The 24,674-nt window shown below is 38.0% G+C and overlaps 1 protein-coding gene across 4 annotated transcripts in view; it reads right to left on the reverse strand.

Annotated features, from left to right (window-relative positions):
- Window positions 1-24,674, reverse strand: part of MCCC1 (methylcrotonyl-CoA carboxylase subunit 1) — a 58,709-nt gene that overhangs the window by 24,772 nt on the left and 9,263 nt on the right. For 3 of the 4 annotated variants that reach the window (XM_061166660.1, XM_061166661.1, XM_061166662.1), the window contains 7 exons: window positions 23,718-23,813; window positions 11,253-11,374; window positions 10,664-10,811; window positions 10,432-10,553; window positions 6,606-6,717; window positions 3,751-3,832; window positions 1,919-2,046 (listed from right to left, as the gene is read on the reverse strand). In XM_061166660.1, the coding sequence (XP_061022643.1) occupies window positions 1,919-2,046; window positions 3,751-3,832; window positions 6,606-6,717; window positions 10,432-10,553; window positions 10,664-10,811; window positions 11,253-11,374; window positions 23,718-23,813 (810 nt within the window). The remainder of the gene's footprint in view (window positions 1-1,918; window positions 2,047-3,750; window positions 3,833-6,605; window positions 6,718-10,431; window positions 10,554-10,663; window positions 10,812-11,252; window positions 11,375-23,717; window positions 23,814-24,674) is intronic. The other variant, XM_061166663.1, reaches the window with a different exon arrangement.

Consider the following 24,674-nt stretch of genomic DNA (forward strand, 5'->3'; position numbering starts at 1 on the left):
ACAGTGAAAATGAAAGGAAAATGGACTAAACTGCATGCCTTTATGGCATAGTGTTTGAAATCAGAGACTTTGCAGCCCTACTGCCTGGGTTCAGATTCTGTCTCTATACTTTTCCTGTTTCAGGCATACTCAGTTCTGGGTAAGTTTCTGTAACCTCTTAATGCTTCAGAGAAAAATGCCTGGCATACAGTAGATACTTGGTGTTAGCTTTTATTTTTTCATTCCTACCCTTTATAATAAAATTCTCTGTAATATTTTGGTAAGGAATTCTATTTGTTTTAGTATAAAAAAGAAAAAGAACGGCTATATGTTCATATTCTAAGATGTGATTTTATTTCTGACCATATAGTTCAATTTCAACCTGACTTATCTTTATCTGTTTTCCTCTGAAGTTGGCTTCTATCTGGACCCAGAAGAGACTGGCCCAACCATGTTTCTGAGTACTTGGAAATCTGTACCATCTGAGTTCGCTCAGGCTTAGACACTGACTCTTTGGAATCCCTTGGACATTTGGACCTTCAGCCCCTTGGACCTTGGACATTTCACCAGGCTCTCCTAACACTGGTAACCATCTGAGCCTGCAGCCAGGGTGCTCACATCACTGCACACTCACTCCAGGAAGCTGGTGACTCAAGAGATAGGTCCTGGAGCTTGAACTCTTGATTCACCACATGGTGAGACCCATTGTTTTACCTCTGCTTGGAAGCCAGATTCCAAAGTGTCTTGAACATCATAAATAAGGTCCAGTGGCATCCCTAAGCTCGAGAAACCTTTCCCAGATAATAAAAGCCTATTTCTCTTTCTAAAGCTCTTACAGTTTCTCAACTTGCAGAAATAAATGCCTGCTGGTTCCCCCTAATGTCCAAAAGCTTTCTTTTCCTTCATTCTTAGAAACACTTACTCCCTCATGATTTAAAAATCCTGAACTCTCCTGGTTACTACTCAAGAAAAATTATTTTCCTTGAATTCTGGAAACATAAGCACTCTTTCCAAAATTTCTAAACCCAATACAGTTTTCCTGACACTTACTAACACTTACTAGCCTGATGTGTAGCTCCTAAGGCTACAAAGGCCAGAAGAATCTTATGGCTCAAATAAAACCACCAATCATCCCCAAGGAACCAGCAAAAGGAATGTTATATTATTGTCCACAGAAATTTTGCAAAGATAAAATTATCAAAATAATCAAGACTTTAGCATCACAACACTGAAAAAGTAATCTAGATTCAGGATATATAGAGAACAAAGAACCTTACAGAGATTAAGAACATTCATACTACTTAAAGACATTATTATATTAAAAAATAGACTGTAAATATCTGTTTTTAATAAAGAGCACAAAACAGTCTAAGTTATTATCATTAATATTTGAAGCAATATGCTTTCTAAAACTCTGATTTAAGCCTATGAGGAGAAGCTGTAGATGTAAAAGTTCAGTAGAATACAATAGATGTGTCATAGCAACGTCAAAGTGCTTTGACATTTTTTAGACATTTACTCTAAATGGCCACACTCATCCCTTTATGGGCCATCAACAGTGTGTCAGAACTTGCACAGAGACCACTCTGCAAATCTGAACTGTTCCTTTAGCTCTTCATTCTCAACTCTTCCTTAGCTTATTTCACCTTGGCAAGCATCTGTCCTGCCTCTAAAATCTAATGATGGCCTGGTCCTGAATGATGTGGCCTCAGGTAGAAGATAAGGCTTTGTGTGAGACAATGTGGTCACAAGTAAGTGACAGACTAGAAATCTGAGTCCATAAAGTACATCAAATGTAACGTCACCATTAACCTCCCATTTTCCTATACTTATGGCAACCACAAAGAATTGAACCCTTATCCAAAGTGACTCCTTCTGTTAAGAGGCCAGAAGGGAACATATTCTCAACACTGATCTTTTACAGAAAAAATACTCCCACCCTAAGCTGCCATTCCACCAAGTCAGTTCCTGTGATCATTTCAGTGACAGGATGTTCCACTTGCAGCCTTGTATTCATCTCCATAAAGTAGAAATTGTGCTTTGAGTCCATGATAAACTCCACAGTTCCTAAAATATAAAATACAGTGGTCACATTTCAATAGCATTCAGTCAGTAAGAATCAAAATCTTTCACAAAAGATCATATCAAGTTTTATGGCTACCTTCATTCAATGGTAAACAATTTGCTTTTCATGAAGAAAACATCTCACATTTTGCAGCAGCAAATGATTCTCAAAAATAGGGAGCCACATGAAATTTAACAATAGAAAAGTATACTTGAGATTTTGAGCAAATGGCAAGCCCAAATTATGACTCAGTCTCAGCTTTCATAGCAGTGAGAATATGACTGGACCATGTGTTACTGCTCCTGTGCACCAATTCCCTAGAAACCTCACACTCTGACATCCCACCTCACTCTAAGTTCGTGGAGAAAAATACATTTTTTTCTCTTGACTGTGGGCTTTGGAAGTGTCTTTAAAAAAGTCCTTCTTCTAGTGACCCACTGGGAGATTACTCAGTAACTAAACATTATGTTAATGTCTTTTTTTTTTTAATAGAAATTTTCCTTTATTATTTTAAATTTTAAAAAAAATATTGAGAAGAACTAAATAAATGGAGAAAAGTTCATGGATAGGAAGACTCAACATTATCAAAATGTCAGTTCTTCCCAACTTGTCACATACGTTATCAGGGAAATGCATATTAAAACACTGAGATACACACCTATTGGAATGGCCATAACCTGGAACATTGACAACACCAAACGCAGGTAAGGATGTAGAGCAACAGACGCTCTCACACACTGCTGGTGTCAATGCAACATGGTACAACCACTTTTGAACAGTCTGGTAGTTTCTTCCAGAATCAAACATACTCTTACCATGTGATCTAGCAATCATACTTCTTAGTATTTACCCAGATGAACTGAAACTGTGTCCACACAAAACCCTGTACATAGCTGTGTATAGCAGCTTTATTTATAATTCAGAAATGAGCTATCAAGCTATGAAAACATATGGAGGAGACTTAAATACGTATTACTAAGTGAAAGAAGCCAACCTGAACCATGTGAAAAGGCTATGTACTGTAAGATTCATTCAGGAAAAGACAAAACTATGGAGGCAATAAAACAATCAGTGATTGTCAGGGACTGGAGACAGGGAAGAGTATATTCAGGGCACTGAAACTCTTCTGTAAGATGCTACAATGGTGGATAAATGTTGGATGCATGTCATTATCTATTTCTCCAAACTCACAGAATGTACATCAAGAGTGAACCCAAATTGTAAACTATGGGCCCCGGCTGATAAAGATATGTATAAGCAGGTTCATCAGCTGTAACAAAAGAGCTGTTCTGGTACAGGATATTGCTAGAAGAGGAGGCTCTGTGTGTAGGGGGCATGGGAACTCTCTGAACTTGCTGCTCAATTTTTCTCTGAACCTAAAACTGCTCTAAAAAACTAAAGTTTACTAATTTTAAAAAATGCAAAAATATCATTTTAATGATTTTATTTTAAAATAGGGTAGAAAACATCAAATAGCATTAAATATAATTAGGCTAAGTACTGTTTAAATGATTTTTCCCCCAAATATACATGCATATAAACCAACACTTATGTTCACATACCGGATCTCAATGTAAAATGTATTTCTTAATCTGGATATAGTCAAAAGTTTGAAAGTCAATGATTTAAAAGCTATATATTTCACTTGCCTTTCAAAACACAAATAATTTTTCCTCCCCCTCTATTAGAAGCAAATCTTAACATACCTGCACCAACATAATTTACAGCTTTAGCAGCTCTGACTGCAGCTTCTCCGAGCTTTTTTCTTACTTCAGGTTTAATACCAGGCTATGAAAAAATATTTGAAATAAATTTCCATTAGTACTTTGTTCTACTAGAGGTTTCCATTAAGATTCAATGTTACATTTCTATGTCTCAAATACTACATTAAAGAGATAATAAGGATAAATATTTCATCATGAAATACTGTCTTATACCACAGTTCAACTATCTGTATACCAAACTATAATGATTCTGTTAGTAATTTCTATGAACTGCAGATATTACTTAGAACCTACAAAATAACCATCTTTTCTTTCTTTTGGGCTGCGCTTTTTGGCTTGTGTGATCTTAGTTCTCTGACCAGAGACAGAACCTGGGCCCATGGAAGTGAAAGTGCAAAGTCCTAACTACTAGACCACCAGGGAATTCCCCAAAATAACCTTCATGACCATGTGTTCACTTAAAATTACTTGTATCAATACTAAAACTTTGAACAATTTCTTTTTGTTTCAAGATGAATAAAGCAATATGGGTCATATGCCCCCAAATTATGTTGGAATAAAGGTAAACCTTGAGATTGCAAGTTAATAAGAAATGTTCAAGGACTTCCCTGGCAGTCAGTGGTTAAGACTCTGCACTTCCACTTCAGAAGGTATGGGTTCAATCCCTGGTTGGGGAACTGAGATGCCACATGGCACAGCCGAAAAAAAAAGGTTCATAAAGAGAAATATGTATCAAAAGTAGGCAAAACTTATTACCATTGTTCAGTGGTGCTCAACAGATTTTTATTTAAGCAATCACTGCTTGAAAATAAGGATTTATTCAATTCAATGACAATTACTTCAGACAGTTGTGCTCATTTCACATGCTAATAAGGTTATGCTCAAAATCCTTCAGCTAGGCTTCAGCAGTATGTGAACTGAGAACTTCCAGATGTACAAGTTGGATTTAGAAAAGGTAGAAGAACCAGAGATCAAATTGCCAACATTCATTGGGTCATAGAAAAAGCAAGAGAATTCCAGAAAAACATCTACTTCTGCTTCATTGATTATGCTAAAGCCTTTGACTGAATGGATCACAACAAACTGTGGAAAATTCTTCACCAGATGGGAATATCAGACCACCTTACCTGCCTCCTCAGAAATCTGTATGAAGGTCAAGAAGCAACAGTTAGAACCAGACATGGAACAACAGACTGGTTCCAAATTGGGAAAGGAGTACGTTAAGGCTGTACATTGTCACCCTGCTTACTTAATTTATATGCAGACTACATCATGTGAAATGCCAGGCTGGATGAATCACAAGCTGGAATCAAGATTACCAGGAGAAATATTAACAACCTCAGATATGCAGATGATACCACTCTAACAGCAGAAAATGAAGAGAAACTAAAGAGCCTTTTGATGAGGGTGAAAGCGGATAGTGAAAAAGCTGACTTAAAACTCAACATTCAAAAACTAAGATCATGGCATCAAGTCCCATCACTTCAGGGCAAATAAAAGGGGAAAAAGTGGAAGCCGTGACAGATCTTATTTTGGGGGACTCTAAAATCACTGCGGATGGTGACTGCAGCCATGAAATTAAGGAAAGGACAAACTTAGCATATTAAAAAGCAGACATGTTACTTTGCTGACAAAGGTCCGTATAGCCAAAACTATGGTTTTTCTAGTAGTCATGTAAAGATGTGAAATTTGGACTATAAAGAAGGCCAAGTGCCAAAAAATTGACGCTTTCAAATTGTGATGCTGGAGAAGACTCTTGAGAGTCCTTTGGACTGCAAGAAGATCAAACCAGTCAATCCTAAAGGAAACCAACCCTGAATATTCATTGGAAGGACTGATGCTGAAGCTGAAGTTCCAATACTTCAGCCACCTGATGCAAAGAGCGGACTCACTGGAAAAGACCCTGATGATGGGAAAGATTGAAGGCTAGGAGGAGAAGGAGATGACAGAAGATGAGGTGGTTGGATGGCATCACCGACTAAAAGGACATGAGTTTGAGCAAACTCTGGAAGATAGTAAAGGACAGGGAAGCCTGTTGTGCAGCAATTCATAGGGTCTCAAAGAGTCAGACATGACTTAGTGACTGAACAACAACTTGAAACAGTAAAACATATTCTGCAACAGAAATTAAAGTTTGAATACAGTATGAGAATAACAAACTGATGAACCAGAAACTTTAGATCCCTGATCTTTTAGAAATACATATTTAAAAAATTCATATATAACTTTGGACATGAAAGAGGCCTATAGCAGTAGCAGGTTGCAGAGAAATGTAAATCCCAAAATAGGTAATTCTAGGAGTAGGCCATGACCCAGAAAACAAGCTGAGCTAATTAAGAGGTAGTTTCAAAGAGATGTAAACAAAAAATTTGAAGTGGGCAAAGTTGCCAAATAAGAGCAAATAGCTCTCTTATACAATATAACGTTTAAATTGGGAATACCATTAGTGTATTTTAGGAACATCTGAAGTAGCAGTTAAGGAGTCTTCTTCATAAAGAATATATCCAATTAACAAGACCCTTCCATTCCTCAAACATGCTAGTTAATTACAATTTAAAATCTGCATGGAAACAGTAGTTGTTCACTGTTAAGTCAGGTACCAAGTGGATCAGAGCAGCTTTTTCTAGACACTATCCAGAAGGATCCAAGCCCCAGTGTGCCCTCTGAACACCAACCTGCTCCTCATTCCCAGCACCACAGTGAAATCGGATTACTACAACTGGAGAGTGGCTATTCAGCAGCACTTTGGGGGAGACAGGAGCTTCACAGACTTCTCACGTGAAAGTCTGGGGTTTACAATATAGAAAAGTTGACAAATTTCTTTACAAGAGCCTTACCCCTGGGGCCTCTTCAATGATCTTCTGATGTCTCCTCTGCACACTACAGTCTCTTTCAAACAAGTACACGGCATTGCCATGGTGGTCACCAAACACCTGCACTTCTACATGCCTATTCAAAAACCCAATGAAAAGTTTCTATTTGTAGGCTGAACACTCAAGAAAAAAAATTATATACATGGAATGAGTGAGAAATAAGAAAACTCAGAAAACACTGGAGACCGTATCCATGACTTTACAGTAGGAGCAAGTAGCAAATACAAACTGACAAAGAAAAGACTGATAAATCTGACTATGTCAAAATTACAAATTATAGCAGCATGTCATGTATCCTCAAAAAGTCAGTGACAACATTTTTTTAATGATTGGAGGATTTTTAAAAAGCAACTCTTACAGTCAGATTTTAAACTACGGCAGACTGAAAATTACAAGGGCTTATCCATTGAAAGGTTAGGAAATAAATTTATATAGATCATTAGTTTTTTAGAACATATTAACATTAAATCAAAAAACAAAAAAAGGCACTTTAATGTTGAGTGTAACATAGTATAATTATCAGGAATCATATTAAGAGTAAATGCATATAACACTTAAAAAAAGAAGGGTAACCCAGATCATTTGGTGAACATGAAAGCATTCTTCCCAGGAGATTCATTTTGATATGTTCACACTGTAGTTCATCTCACACATTCACCACTATAATACAGAAATGTTTTTTTCAGTTGAATTTTCGTTATTTAGTTGCTAAATTGTGTCTCACTCTCTTCCAGCCTGCCAGGCTCTTCTGTCCATGAGATTTCCCAGGCAAGAATACTGGAGTGGGTGGGCATTTCCTACTTCAGGGGATCTTCCTGACTCAAGGATCAAACTGGCGTCTCCTGTACTAGCAACTGAATTCTTTCCCTGAGCCATCAGGGAAGCCCTCGGTTGAGTTTTTAGAATAAAAAGTATCAAACATACAAGAAATTTTTTAAAAATCCAGGAAGTCTTATGATGTGCTATTTCAGCACAATGGCTCATTTCTGTTCCTTTTTGTTCACCTCATGGAACACTTCATTAAACCACTTGGAAGATATTTTTTTCCTTGATATATCACTTCTACTGAATGTTCTATTTAAAAATGTCCCAATTTGTCCAACATATTCTCTTGACAAAATAATAGGAGCTGATTTCTTCCTTTTGGATTTGCCTCCTTGATCTTCCCTGTTTTTATTTACTCGTAAGCTACCAACACCAAACTCATTCTTGCTATCATTATTTTGAATAAACTTATCTGTGAGATCAATTAAGAATCAAAAGCCCAAGAGATTCTATTTTTCCCCTAGCATTCTTCCTTTCATTATAGAGATCCAAGTTCCTGACTTTACCACATCCACTGACTCCCCCTTATCCTTTAACTGTTCCAGGAAAGGAAACACTAGAGCAGGAAATCCAGGTTCTGAAAGGAACACTTGAGGCCACACCAAGAGCACAGAACAGCTCTTTTCTGACTTCTCAGAAACTGGAAACATTTTCCCTTGGCTCTTTACAAAGGACGCCCACTGAGGATCTGTGTTCTGTTAGGATTCCTACAGTTGTCAAATCACTCTTGCTATTTCCCTTTTTCTGATGACCCTTTTCTGTGTTGTTTTATCTAAAGGAGAGATTCTGGAGCACCATGTCTGAGAACCAGGAAGTGCATCAAATCCCAGTCACCCCAATTCAGTCATTGCCGGGGTCTGGCTAGACACACAGGTGCAGCTGGTTTCTAGTAGGAATGCCTTGATATTTTCTAAGAGTTCTAAAGTTTTTATTTTCCTATTTATATATTTATATTTTATATTAATAAAATTTATATTTATATTTATATTTTCCTATTTATACTTTTAATCCATCTAGAAGGTATACTGAAGATAAAGTGAGGAAGGAGTTCTGATTTTTTTTTTTTTAGATAAAATACACTTTGAAGATTGTTACCTATCCCAACCTTTCAAATAAGCTCAATAGTTCTAATCAGATATATAATACATTTTGATTTCTACTTTTCTCAGTTATTGGCACCACATTCTTCTGCTGCTGCTGCTGCTGCTAAGTTGCTTCAGTTGTGTCCGACTCTGTGCGACCCCAGAGATGGCAGCCCACCAGGCTCCACCGTCCCTGGGATTCTCCAGGCAAGAACACTGGAGTGGGCTGCCATTTCCTTCTCCATGGCCCTCCATTAATTCAACAGATAATTATTTAGCAGAACACAAAATAGTGTGATTACCATGATATTGAAATGTTATTACTAGACGACACAGAAGACAAATATGTAGAAATGCTAATACTTATAATGATTTTGTTTTCCATCTCTTATTTTTTCAAGTCTGTAATGTATTCAAATACTTTTCCTGATGCCTGTCATGAAGATAATATTTTGAGACTGACTTTTTTTAAACTGTCACATTCTAAATGAATTTAATTTACTGTGCCATGCTCAGGGACAATTCTAAGTTTTGTAAGGCTTGAAACAAAAACAATTTGGGAGCCCACTTTAAGTAAAGTACAAAAATAGGTATAGAATCTTCAAAGATGCCCATACAAGAGAAGGGACTAAAGCTTTAGCTCATCACCTTCAAGGTAAATCTCTTTCTGGTTATTGTTGCAAAATGAATTATTCTTGATAAAGTCACTTTTGACTTACAGACTTACAGGTTTGTATATGTGCGTGTCTGTATATTTAACACAAAAACTATGAAACAAGAAGCTTGTATAATCAGTATCTTATTTTAAGCAATACACATGAAAATAAAATTTCTAATAAAATAAATTAGAAATGCACATGGTATTTGCTATAGTGGTACCCAGAGAAGCAGTTTAGTGTGGTCACTGGGAGTGTGAATTCCGGAGTCAAATTGCCTGGGTTCAAACCTCAGCTTCACCAATTCCTAACTGGGAGACCTCAGGCAATTCAGATGACCACTCTGCCGCTCAGTATATTCACCTGAAAAAAGAGAACAGGGCCTACCTAATGGGACTGTTGCAGGAATTAGATTAGAAATGGAAGGACAGCAAGATTACTACTTGTTTCCCTGGTGGCTCAGTGGTAAAGGATCTGCCTGTAATGCAGGAGACCTGGGTTCGAATCCTGGGTTGGGAAGATCCTGTGGAGAAGGGAATGGCAACCCACTCCAGTATTCTTGCCTGGAGAATCCCCATGGACAGAGGAGCCTGGCAGGCTATAGTCCACGGAGTTGCAAGGAGTCTTAGTAAAATACTAAGATTACTACTTGGTACATGTAAAATACTTAAACCCTGGCACATGGTTAAGTGCAAAATAAGGGTGAGCTATTAGTATTATTTGTTAACATATCACTTACAATTACAATTCAAGTTGGGTAACTATTTCCATTTTCTGAACATCTCAGATGATGCTTACAGAGTTCTGTAATATAAAGCTTAACTTCTTACAAGAATTTTACTTTGAAAAGACTAAATTCCATCAATAAGAAATGCAATGAATGAATTAATGATACATCTTTATCGTGAAACCAATAAACAGCCAATAAAAGAATGAGGTATACCTATATTTACTGACAGAGAAAGATGTCTACCATATAATATTAGCATATATTATTAAGGTTCTATTTACTGTTCTTCTCTATGTATCTTGTATTCTGTGTGTCTATGTATAAATGTTTCTATTCATGTAGAAAATGCCTGGAGGAACACATACCTTAATATAGGTGGAGTGGAACTGAGGAACTTAATGTACTCATGTACTCTTAGAACTTTATATTTTACACAACGTGCTTGCATTTCTAACTTAATTTTAAAATTTGAGTCAGAAAAAAAGAGCTGAACCTACCTTGGTGTGTCCACAAACTTCTCAATCAGCATGGCATCATCATTGAAAGACTTCTTAGCTTCTCTCCGTGCTGATTCTAACTGCTCTTGAAATTCTTTTTCAGATCTAATGATCCTCATACCCTAAGATGGAAAGATAGTTTTTTTTTTTTTTGGAAAGATAGTTATGACTATAGCATAAGTGAAACAACTTAGACTAGTCCAAAACTCAATACAAGCACGCACAACCTTACTTTTCCTCCTCCACCACGGACGGCCTTAATCATGACGGGGTAACCAATTGTCCTAGCGTGCTCTTTCAGGCATTGGTCTGATTGGTCCTCCCCGTGATAACCCTCCACAACAGGCACTCCAGCAGCAGCCATGATGGATTTGGATGTGCTTTAGAATAAAAAAATCGATATGCCCCAAAGCTATGAATTATTTCATACAAGAAAAACACAAATACTGCCAAGTCTATAAAATACAAAGGAACTTTAAAAAGAAAACACTCCATAGGAAAGGAAGGACTATAGTCTGAGACAACTAATATTAATACAATTGTTAAAATATATACTAGTTTTTTCAATCCAGTTTTCACATGGTAGTTCATTCCATCCTGTTTTTTAATCCCCGAAAAACTGATCAACATATTGATTACCAACACAAATTATTATACTTGATACTTGAATGTTTTCTGTAATGCATTGTAGTGGCATGTAAATAAGTTATGCCTATGATGACATAAAGATATATTAACCTATTAACTAGGTCTATTGTAGGTAAAATAAACCATTTCAATTAACCTTCTTATGGCTGTATTTAAAAGATATAAACTCATACCTCTTTATACCCATGTCTCTAATTGCTGATGAAGGAGGACCTACAAAAATAATTCCTTCTTGCTTACACAGTTCGGCAAATTCCATGTTTTCTGAGAGAAAGCCATATCCTGGATGGATAGCCTAGAAGGGAGAAATGAATTGATAAGCTTTCTAGTGTTCCACTGGCAGACTGTGATACAGGTGATGGCATCTTCCTCTGGGGAGGCCTCTCCCTATGCTGCTGATAGGTACATATGGTCTCTAACAGAATATGTTTCCAAAGAGACGTCTGAACTTTATTTTTCTAATATATTTTTTAATGGAAGCATATTTGATTTACAATTGAATTTTCATACTAAAGTTCTGAAGCCTTACCTGAAACAGAAAAACCAATATTTCTTTTTATTGTGGTAATATCATATCAAATTTACATTTTAACCACTTTCAGTGTATAGTTCAGTGGCATTAAGTATGCTCACAATGTTGTTGCAACCATCACCATCATCCATCAACCCCCAAATTCTATACCTATTAAATAATAATTTCCCATTCCCTGATAACCTCTATTTTATTTTCCATCTTCTCTGTACCCAATAAAAGGGAATCAAACAATATTTGTCCATTTGTCTCTGGCTTATTTAGCATGCTATTTTCAAGTATCAGAATTTCATTCCTTTTTATGGCTGCATAATGGTCCACTGCAGTTATAGTCTACATTTTGTTCATCCCTGCACCTGTTGATGGACATGCGGACTGCTTTCACCTTTTGGTTCTGTGAATACTGCTGCTATGAACATTAGTATACAAGTATCCTGCTTTAAATTCTTTCAGGTGTATATGAAATGTCAAGGAATATTTGCAGTTAGGAGTAAAGAACTTCAGGGTGGTGAGGCGGGTGGGTGGTGGTTTGCTCGGTCTCTCTACAAAGCTGGCCTAGAACTGAAACCATGTGCCCAAAAGTTGCAAAGAGCACCTTTCCACAATACTAACTCATTTAGCTTCAGGTCACTATCTGCTGATGCTGCCCTTCCAGAAAAAAGCTAAGAATCAAAAAGTCATATAATCAAATAGCATTAAAGTCTGTATATACTTCAGTGAAAAAGGACCCTCTCAGATTTTAACCTAATCACTTGCAACTTACTCAGAGTTTTAAGAAATTTACTTGGCTGTCTATCCCACAGAAGAGGAAAATCAGTAACTGAATGACAGCAAGATTTCTAAGAGAAACATGCTGACAGTGAAAAGGGATGAAAGAGGAGAGTGAGAAGTGAAACAGGCTTATGTGGTTTAGCAAGGAGTAAGGCAACTCTCCAACTTCAACAGTTCTGAGGGCATTTCTGTCCTTTTAAAATAATAATTAAGTATGTTTAATTATAACCAAGAGAATGTGAAAAGAAAAAAGCTTATCCAACCCTATTTCTAAAGAGTTATGTCCAAAGAACCTTTCAAAATAAAAGGGGTAAGCTTTAGACGTCTGGGAAACTCCTGTGACTAAGAAAACCCACATCTTAGTAACAGCAAATAGCAATATGCTAGATACTGAACACAAATAATCACATTTTGATGTCAGTTCAGAGTTTTGTTCCTTTTAAACCAAAGTTCGATTTTAGTCATTTTATGTGAAATGTCAAATATTATTTATGTCAGGCAAAATAAAACAGGTCTACATGCCAGTCCTACCTGATTTTTTAACAGCTTTTTTAAAGGTACAATTTATAATATGAAACATTCACCCATTTAATTTGATGAATCAAGCACATTTACATAACTGTGCTGTAACTGGACTGTGACTATACCCCAGCTTTAAGACACTTCTACCAGAATTCCTACATGCCCATGTGCATAAATGATGAATCCTTGCTCACAGAACCAGGCAACTACTGACTTGCTTTCTTTCCACATAATTTTACCTCTTTTAGAAGTCTCACATAATGGAACCATATAGTCCACAATTTTATATGTCTGGCTTAAACTTACTGTAATTTTCTGTGGTTCACCAGCAAAAAGAAAAAAAAGAAAGAGTACTGATGCATGCCACAACATGGATATATATACCACTTTGGTTTATAGACTATATGGCTATATCACATTTTTAAAAATAATTTTATTTATTTTTATTTAACTTTTGGCTGTACTGGGTCTTCGCTGCCGCCTGGGCTTTTCTCTAGTTGTGGTGAGCAGGGGCTAATCTCTAGCTGTGGTGCACACACTTCTCACCGCAGTGGCTTCTCCTGTTATGGAGCACAGGCTTCAGTAGTCGTGGCCACGCGCTCAGTAGTTTTGGCTGCCAGGCTCTGGAACACAGGCATAGCTGCTTCCCAGCATGGGGGATCTTCTTGACCAGGGACTGAACCTGTGTCTCCTACACTGGCAGGTAGATTCTTTACCACTGAGCTACCAGGGAAGCCCACACATTTTGTTTTTTATTAATTTGGATTTTTCCCAGTTTTTGCCCGTTATGACTAACGTTATTATAAACATGCATGTACAGGTCTTTAATTTTTCTCAGAAATGTTTCATAGTTTTCAGTAGATAGGTCTTGAACTAACTTTTTACTAAGTATTTGACTTTCACTGATGTTATTGCAAATACAACTGATTCCTTAATTTCATTTTCAAAGTGTTTGTTGCTAGCTTCCCTTTTTGGGGAACAGATACTTAATTCAACAGAACCCTGATTAACTAGATAAATACTCTCTCTTTGTAATTAAGAAAAGCAGCTGTCTCTTTGCAAACAATAATGTTCAAACACAGTATGGGAATGGCCTCAAGGAATTTAGCCAATTTCTTTTAGAGTGAACACTAATATATACAAACCACAGTATCCTTGAGCATTTGAATGGATTGAAAAGGAAACCTAACAATGCCACTACCACCAGTGGGCTAATTTTCCAGCCGTCAGGCAGGTGTTTAGCTGCTGACGCACCCTGGTGCGACACAGGCTACTGCTGCTAAGTCACTTCAGCCGTGTCTGACTCTGCGCGACCCCATAGACGGCAGCCCACCAGGCTCCTCCGTCCATGGGATTTTCCAGACAAGAACACTGGAGTGGGGTGCCATTGCCTTCTCCAGTGTGACACAGGATTGCAAGCCTTTTTAGACTGTTCATCCTTTGGTAGTAATACACGAATAATACACGAAATAATACACGAAAGACAGAAAACTGGTATCATCTCCTACCCTTAAATCTCTGCCAAAATAATTTCTTCTATGTTTATAGTTTGTGTCTATTCTGCTCTGTGCTTGTTCAAGCATATGCATAGATACAAAGTTGTTGTTGTTATTACTGGCTCTGTCTTCAGCAAAATTGAGATGTATAAGCTTTCCATGGTGGAGCAGACAATTCATACTCCTCAAATTCTTTTTTGTGTGTGTATGATTTTGAAATGTCTCTAATAAAGTTATTTATTCCTTGTGGCACATTAAAAGAAATTGGAGCACCTTCACAAAACATTCGTGTTTAGGAGCTAATCCAGGTAACCAAGGGGATGGGTGAGGCCTGGCAAAAGCTTTTCACTAAATAATAATATACTTACAAAAAAGTAAGTAAGTTGCTCAGTCGTGTCTGACTCTTTGCAACCCTATGGACTGTACAGTCCATGGAATTCTCCAGGCCAGAATACTGGAGTGGGTAGTTGGTCCCTTCTCCAGGGGATCTTCCCAACCCAGGGATCAAACCCAGGTCTCCTGCATTGCAGGCGGATTCTTTACCAGCTGAATCACAAAGGAAGCCCCTTTACAAAAAAGTACACATTATAAGTATACAGCTTTTTTAAACATAGTTTTCATAAACACTCATTTCAAGAAACAAATAATCACTGACATTTCATCAGAGAGCAGAAAGCTCCCTTCCAGGTAATTTTAAGTCCTGCCCAAGGTACTACATCAACATTTCCTTTAAAAGGCTCCTCAGTGATTCTAATCTTCAGCCAGAGCTTACTACTCCTACCTCTTTCCCAGCCAGAGCAGCCCTGAGACAATTGACAATCAAGAGGACCAGTCAAATGAGCATGCTTACCACTGTATCTTCTAGATTCTCACAATACAGCCATGTCACTGAACAAATTACCAGAAATTTAGCTCATGAGTAAATTTTACTCTAGTATCTATAAAAATGCCTATGTCAAAATGGCCACATTTAGAATTCTACATGGAAACACAAAAGACTTCAAATAGCCAAACAATTTTAAGAAAGAAGAACAGAGCTGGAGGAACCACACTCTCTGGCTTCAGACTATACTACAAAGCTATAGTAGTCAAACAGTATGGTACTGGTATAAAAACAGACATATGTCAGTGGGACAGGATAGAGCCCCGAGGGAAAAAATCTACATACTTATGTCCAACCTACAACAAAGGAGGCAAACATTTACAATGGAGAAAAGGCAGTCTCTTCAATAAGTGGTACATATATAGCCCCATGTAAAAGAATAAAATTAGAACACTTTCTAACATCATACACAAAGATAAACTCAAAACGGATTAAAGACCTAAATGTAAGACCAGATACTATAAAACTCCTGGAGGAAAACACAGGCAGAACAAGCTTTGACATAAATTGCAGCAATATATTTTTTTTGATCAGTCTCCTAAAGAAAAGGAAATAAAAGCAAAAATAAACAAAAGGAGCCAAATTAAACTTCAAAACTTTTGGTCGGCAAAGGAAACCATTGCCAAAACTAAAAGACAATCTACTGAATGGGAGAAAATGTTTGCAAATGATATGAACTGATAAGGGATTAACACGCAACATATAAACAACTCATACAATTCAACATCAAAAAAGCAAACAACCTGATTAAAAAATGGGCAGAAGAACCCAAAGGACATTTTTCCAAAAAGGAAATGCAGATGACCAACAGGCACATGAAAAGATGCTCAACATCACGAATTATCAGGGAAATGCAAATCAAAACCACAATGAGATATCACCTCACAACTGTCAGAGTGGCTACCATCAAAAAGAACAGAAATAACAAATGCTGGAAAGGACATCGACAAAAGGGGACACTTCTGCACTGTTGGTGGGAATGTAAATTGGTGCAGCCACTGTGGAGGCTTCTCAAAAATCTGAAAAGAGAACTACCATATAACCCAGCAATTCTACTCCTGGGTATGTATATGGAAAAAAAAAAAAAAATGAAAACACTAGTTCGAAAAGATACATGCAGCCCAATGTTCACAGAAGCATTATTTACAATTGCTAGGATCTGGAAGCAACCTAAATGCCCATCAATAGATGAATGGACAAAGAAGATCTGGTATATGTACACAATGGAATACTACTCAGCCATAAAAAGAATGAAATGTTGCCATTTGCAACAACATGAACAGACTTGGAAGGCATTATGTTAAGTAAAATAAGTCAGACAGAGGAAGACAAATATGATGTCACTTATATGAAGAATCTAAAAAATACAACAAACTAGTGAATACAACAAAAAAGAAACAGGGAATTCCCTGGCAGTCCAGTAGTTAGGACTCAGTACTCTCACTGCCAGGGTCGCAGGTTCAATCTCTGGCCAGGAAACTAAGATGCCACAAGCTACGCTGCATGACCAGGGAAAAAAAAGCAGACTCACAGATACATAGAACTACCAGTTCGGAGAGGGAAAAAGGGAGGGGCAAAATAGGGGTAGGAGACTAAGCAGTATAAACTATTATGTATAAAACAAGCTACAAGAATGTATTCTACAACATGGGGAATATAGCCAATATTTTGTAATAACTGCAAGTGAAATGTATCCTCTAAAAATTATATAAAAATTTTAAAAAAGAATTCTACATCTTTTGCAAACTTCTTTTAATATCACTATGCACACATTATTCAGTGTCCTTTATTAAAACAATCAATACGATTCTTGTCAAAATGAGGGCAAGGTTTGCTCCCCTAATTGGCAAATAGCCTTTCAGTGAAGAACCCTGTGGGCTTCCCAGGTGGCGCTAGGGGTAAAATACCTGCCTGCCAATGCAGGAAATGTAAGAGACACGGGTTTGATCCCTGGGTTGGGAACATCCCCTGGAGGAGGACATGGCAACACACTCCAGTATTCTTGCCTGGAAAAACCCATGGACAGAGGAGCCTGGCAAGCTATAGTCCATAGGGTCACAAAGAGTTAGATGTGACTTAGCATGCATGCAAGCAAGCAAAGAGCCCTATAAATTGTAACCTACCAAACTTCCTTTTTGATCAGGCAGCTTTCACTGGCCTAAGTTTTCTGACTTAATTCCAATCACTATGCCCCAATAATAGTCCCATATTACTTATTTCTTGCTTTTACTCTTAACCAATGTCTGTAATGCTTGCAATTCACCTCAAATCTTAAATATCCAGGCAAAATGTGTGAAAATTATTTGTCTTACTGTAATACTATTTGTGTTCTTACAGCATCTAATGTAATACTAATCCAGATAGACATGGCATTGACAAACTCCCCAGAATTAACATATGATACATTTGCTATAGAGTCACTACTTACACTGAAAAATGGTCTCAGTGAATTGCCATTAAAAAGGAAAAGGATTTTCACCTCTTTGATTAGAAAGCAAAGATAAAATAAGGAAGCTGCCTGACTTACAAGAAGTTATTTCTGAAATTTCTGATTAAATAATACCTTCCTCTTTCCCAAATGCCAGGCAAGGCTCAGCCTGGTCTATTAAACAGAAGCTGAGAGTCAGGAAACTTGTTTAAATCTTTCTCTTTCAGTGATAAGACAAGTTTTGCTTTCAAAGCACCTGGGGGCCTTGGGGTAAAAATGTAAATTATGCATAAAAATGTAAATTACAGCTGGCTAGGAGTGAGACCTAACAGCCTACATTTCAACCAAATGAAGCCATGGACCACACTTTGAATAGTGAGACTGGATGATTTTGGGTATCATGTATCCTGTGCATTAGATTTTACATTTGTAAAATGGTGGTAATAATACTGTATCATGTAAGCTCAAATACGCAATAGATACAAAGTGACAATTACGTTTAAGTGCCTGGATTCCTAAGGGCCTTTTACTCCAATTGATAATTAAAAAGTTTTAGAAACAAGCAAAACTGCAGAAGAGCTGTGCCTTTCTTGGACCATTCCATTTTCAATTCTCAATAAAACAAGTAAGAAATATTTGAGATTGATCTAATGTGGTACCTTACAAGAATGTGTTTTTCTACTTCTATTTTTTGTATTAATAAAACATTTTGAATCAAAAAAAAAAAGAAACAAGCAAATTTTAAATATCTGTGTTTACAAATTAATGTCTACATTGTTCAGTCTAGAAACTCTGATTCTAAAGAAGAGAACACTGATGCAGAAAAACATAAACACAAAACAACTGCATATATTCATTAATTCAAATTAATGACTCCCTGTGCCAGGTAACAGGAATGTTGGGAGGTAGAGAGTATAAGTCTCAGATGTGGGTTGTTGTTTTAAGCGGAGCACAGTGGAGTCAAGGAGTTGTGACGTGCATTAAAATTATTAAACAAGAAAATAGCTAATTAAATCTAAAGATGACTGGAACTGGAAAGCAAATGCTAAAGGAAAAGGCAGACATCAATGTGACTAGAGAAGTCATGAAAGTAATTGTTAGAGGCAGGAATTGGAGTGCTAGTGAAGAGCAAGCCTATAGCAATGGACTCCTAATTATCCTGACTGCTGCCTTTGTTCTCACCCCATCTTTGCCCCCTTCCACTGGCTGATTCCCTACCAGCAGCCACAAAGATCTTATTAAAATATAAATCAAATCACCTCACTCCTCTGCTTAAAATCCTCCAATAGCTATTTAGAATGAAATGCAAACTCCTTACTAATGCTCTGAATAAGGCCTATAGTAGTCTAAAAGATGCTGCCTCTACCCGTCTCAGCTTCATCATCTACCACTTCCTCCTGTGTCTTGTTGGTTTTCCAGCTCCAAACCCGACCTTCCACTGTTTGGCGACCAGCCTCTGCCAGTTACCATTCTGGACAGCTGGTTCTCTATCAGGTTCTACCAGCAGGGGCCACTGTAGGGAAACTGGCAGCCAGGGAAGCTCTCTGTTCTTCCATAGCCCTCACCAGCAGTTACCGTGATGAGTCTCTTCTGGAATTTTCAAAACCAGACTCATGCTCCTAGGTAGGGCCCCTCCATAGAGAAACTGAGGAAGAGCTGTAGAAGGTCCTTCCTCCAACCTCTTCCCCGGTCAAAGAGGCAAGTTTTTATCACTGGGTAATTTCAACATACTTTTCTCTTCTAGTCCTTCTAGACAACTGGTGGAACTAAACCCTAACTTAATTCCCCTTTGTTGAAATATCTAGTGGAATTTGTTTTACTAACTGGATCCTGAATGACACAGCTCTTCACTGCCTTCCCTCCATCCACACCGAGTATTTCTGTCTCTTGAACACCAACCTTATACTCATATCAGTGTCCTGGCAGTCCCATTTGACTGAACTTCTATGGCTGGTTCCTTCTCTTCAGGCAGGTCTCTGTTCAACTGGCACCTCTTCAGAGAGGCCTCTGCTGATCGCACTTTTAAATAAATATTTAAAAGCATTTCCTAACCAGTCTTTAACCCCTTATCCGGCTTTATTTTCTTCCTACCACTTACAACATTCCTAGTTATAGTAGTTCTTTACTTGTTTCATTCACTGGAAAGGGTGAATTTAACTCAGATGACCCTTATATCTACTACTGTGGGCAAGAATCCCTTAGAAGAAATGGAGCAGTCACCATAGTCAACAAAAGAGTCCGAAATGCAGTACTTGGGTGGAATCTCAAAAACGACAGAATGATCTCTGTTCATTTCCAAGGCAAACCGTTCAATGTCACAGTAATCCTAGTCTATGCCCCGAAAAGAAATGCTGAAGAAGCTGAAGTTGAATGGTTCTATGAAGACCGACAAGACCTTCGAGAACTAACACCCAAAAAAGAAGTCCTTTTCATTAGAGAGAACTGGAATGCAAAAGTAGGAAGTCAAGAAATACCTGGAGTAACAGGCAAATTTGGCCTTGGAGTACAGAATGAAACAGAGCAAAGGCTAATAGAGTTTTGCCAAGAGAATGCACTAGTCATAGCAAACATTCACTTCCAACAACACAAGAGAAGACTCTACACATGGACATCATCAGATGGTCAACACTGAATTCAGATTGATTATATTCTTTGCAGTCAAAGATGAAGAAGCTCTATATAGTCAGCAAAAACAAGACTGGGAGCTGACTGTGGCTCAGATCTAAATGCCTTAATGCCAAATTCAGACTTAAATTGAAGAAAGTAGGGAAAACCATTCAGGTATGACCACAGACCATTCAGGTATGACCTAAATCAAATCCCTTACAATTATATAGTGTGGAAGTGAGAAATAGATCCAAGGGATTAGATCTGATAGACAGAGTGCCTGAAGAACTATGGATGGAGGTTTGTGACATTGTAAAGGAGGCAGGGATCAAGACCATCCCCAAGAAAAAGAAACGTAAAAAGGCTAAATGGTTGCCTGAGAAGGCCTTACAAATAGCTGTGAAAAGAAAAGAAGCAAAAAGCAATGGAGAAAAGGAAAGATATACCCATTTGAATTCAAAGTCCCAAAGAATAGCAAGGAGAGATAAGAAAGCCTTGCTCAGTGATCAGTGCAAAGAAATAGAGGAAAACAATAGAATGGGAAAGACTAGAGATCTCGTCAAGAAAATTAGAGATACCAAGGGAACATTTTATGCAAAGATGGGCTCAATAAAGGACAGAAATGGTATGGAACTAACAGTAGCAGAAGATATTAAGAAGAGGTGGCAAGAATGCACAGAAGAACTGTACAAAAAGATCTTCACAACCCAGGTAATCATGATGGTGTGATAGCTCACCTGGAGCCAGACATCCTGGAATGCGAAGTCAAGTGGGGCCTTAGGAAGGGTCACTACGAACAAAGCTAGTGGAGGTGATGGAATTCCCGCTGAGCTATTTCAAATCCTGAACGATGATGCTGTGAAAGGGCTGCACTCAATATGCCAGCAAATTTGGAAAACTCAGCAGTGACCACAGTACTGGAAAAAGTCAGTTTTCATTCCAATCCCAAAGAAAGGCAATGCCAAAGAATGCTCAAACTATCACACAATTGCATTCATCTCACACACTAGTAAAGTAATGCTCAAAATTCACCAAGCCAGGTTTCAACAGTATGTGAACTGTGAATTTCCAGATGTTCAAGCTGGATTTAGAAAAGGCAGAGGAACCAACATCCAACTGGATCATTGCCAACATCCGCTGGATCATTGAAAAAGCAAGAGAGTTCCAGAAACACATCTACTTCTGCTTTACTGACATTGCCAAAGCCTTTGATTGTATGGATCACAACCAACTGTGGAAAATTCTGAAAGAGATGGGAATACCAGACCATCTGACCTGCCTCCTGAGAAATCTGTATGCAGGTCAGGAAGCAACAGTTAGAACTGGACATGGAACAACACACTGGTTCCATATAGGGAAAGGAGTACGTCAAGGCTGTATATTGTCACCCTGCTTATTTAACTTATATGCAGAGTACATCATGAGAAACGCTGGGCTGGATGAAGCACAAGCTGGAATCAAGACTGCCGGGAGAAATGTCAATAACCTCAGATATGCAGATGACACCACCCTTATGGCAGAAAGCGAAAAACTAAAGAGCCTCTTGATGAAGCTGAAAGAGGAGAATGAAAAAGTTGGCTTAAAACTCAACATTCAGAAAACTAAGATCAAGGCATCTGGTCCCATCACTTCACGGCAAACAGATGGGAAAACCATGGAAACAGTGACAGACTTTATTTTCTTGGGCTCCAAAATCACTGCAGATGGTGACTGCAGCCAAGAAGTTAAAAGATGCCTGCTTCTTAGAAGAAAAGTTATAACCAACTTAGACAGCATATTAAAAAGCAGAGCCATTACTTTGCCAACAAAGGTCCATCTAATCAAAACTATGGTTTTTCCAGCAGTCATGTATGGATGTGAGAGTTGGGACTATAAAGAAAGCTGAGCGCTGAAGAATTGATGCTTTGGACTTCGGTGTTGGAGAAGGCTGTTGAGAGTCCCTTGGACTGCAAGGAGATCCAACCAGTCCATCCTAAAGGAGATCGGTCCTGGGTGTTCATTGGAAGGACTGATGCTGAAACTGAAATTCCAATACTTTGGCCACCTGATGCAAAGAGCTGACTCATTTGAAAAGACCCTGATGCTGGGAAAGATTGAAAGCGGGAGGAGAAGGGGACGACAGAGGATGAGACGGTTGGATGCCATCACTGACTCGAGGGACATGGGCTTGAGTAAACTCTGGAAGTTGGTGATGGACAGGGAGGCCTGGCATGCTATAGTCCATGGGGTCACAAAGAGTCAGACGTGACTAAACGAATGAACTGAACTAAACTGTTTCATTATTTTCTGCCTCACCTACCAGAGTGTAGCTTTAGACACAGGGTATAAACTCTGTCAGTCATTGCTGCACTCATACTTAGAAGCTGGCACAAAGCAGGAGACCAAATAGTGCTTGCTGAGCAAATAAATGCATGAATGAGATGTCAAGGGGGAAAGAGTACTTTAGGCACATAGAACAATATAAGCAAATGCTCAGAGAAATAAGCATGATGTGTAAAGATGGAGAAAAGTTCACTGTAGCCATAATAAAGAACTGGTGATGAGAGGTTAAGTTTTGACAAATACTGGAAAAACTCTCAAATGCTAGGCTGAAGAGTTTGAACTTTATCTTGTAACCACTGGAGAATTACTCACTGGCAAATAGGATGAGACAAGGGGTAAGTTATTGAGAAAAAAATAAGAGTAGGTGGTATTGATGAAACAAGTGTTTAAGAAACATCTGTCTATAGTAAAAGCAACTGCTAGCAGTGATCTGCCTAGCACAACTCATTGGATGGGCAGGGGATTTAGAAGCAGGGATATCAGATGAGAATCAGAAAATCCAGATAAAAGATTGTAAGGACTGGCTGTGTGATTAAAAAGAACAACTTCTGGAGACAATTCAAAGAAAGATTCAATAAAAGTTGGCTCCTGTTTTATTTTGAAGGATGAGCTAATAACAGTGAAGTTTTGAGCCTGAGATATTGAAAAACCAGGGAGCAGGGCCCTGGAATGAGACTGGGAAGTCAAGAGGGAAAAAGAATCCTTTTTTGATTCTACTTTTCCTTATAATTTAAAGCACCATCTATTTCTCCCAAAGAATCTGATGTTCCTAAGACCTGTCTTAGAAGACAGAGGATTTCTTGGAAGACAGAGGATCTCCCTCTTACATATGTAATTAAAACCTTCCTCTACCTGTTTCCCCAAAGATCTAGAGTGCACAGGATTCAGTAAGAAGGTAGAGTGGCTGATGAGTGAGAAGGGACACGTCTTGTTTACAATAACAACCCCATAATCAAATGTAAAAACATTAGGAATAGTTAAGAAGAGAGAATGAGTTCTATAAATAATAAGTAACTTTGTGTAAACTGTACAAAACTTATTCCTCTTGCAATGCAGATTTCTTCATGACTCTATTACCTGTGCGGCAGAGATCTTGGCCACTTGAATGATTTTTTCCATAGAAAGGTAGCTCTGCTGAGAGGGAGCGGGGCCGATGAGATAGGCTTCATCTGCCTGTGGAAGGAATATTACAGGCTTAACAGACCACACAGCTAGGGAACACGAGCACACTGCACGGAACTGCCGGCTGCCTAAGAACAACGCAAGAACTGAGAAAGCAGCAGCAGCTCATGTCTATGTTACAAAAATTAGCCAGTTTGGATTCTTTTCCACGAGATACCAAAACTTGGCTTTTTATGAATAAAACACACAGAGTGAAATTAAAAGTGCCCTGGATTAGGAAACAAGAGGCAATAGTCACGGCATTATTATTAGCAACAACAGTAACCTTAAATGTAGTTAATGCCAAAAATGCAGTTTGAAAACAGACAAAATATACAACACATGTATACAGCAAGAAATAAAATGACAAAGTTTTCTGAAGTTTATATAATTATTACAGTATGATAATACTCCTTCTATACATTTGTGAACTATTTTATACTGTCCCTTAAAACTGTCACATAATCATAGCATCTCTTGAAGCAGACCAGAAGTAACCCCTGTGGACATAACTTTCCATTTCCACATTCCTATTTATTTGAACATATTTATATAACCATACAACAGTTTTAGTTTTTGTTTTTACACAAACAGAGTTAAACTATAGAGTCATTGTCTGCAATTCCTTTTTTCATTAACAGAACATCTTTCCTTGCTAGTACACATGTCTACCTCATTTTCTGAAACAATTGCATAAAGTTCCACAGTAGGGAGGTACCTTAGTTCATTTAATCAGGTACCTCTTAACAGACATTTAAGCCATAATGGCAAATGGATGCCAGCAACATCTTGTACTCTGGGGGCACATGTATGGGTGTATCTCTGGATGGAGATCTAGAGGAGTGTTTGCAGGGTTGGGTGAAAGACTTGACA

Source organism: Dama dama, chromosome 19, assembly GCF_033118175.1.
Source record: "Dama dama isolate Ldn47 chromosome 19, ASM3311817v1, whole genome shotgun sequence".
Classification (NCBI taxonomy): domain Eukaryota; kingdom Metazoa; phylum Chordata; class Mammalia; order Artiodactyla; family Cervidae; genus Dama; species Dama dama.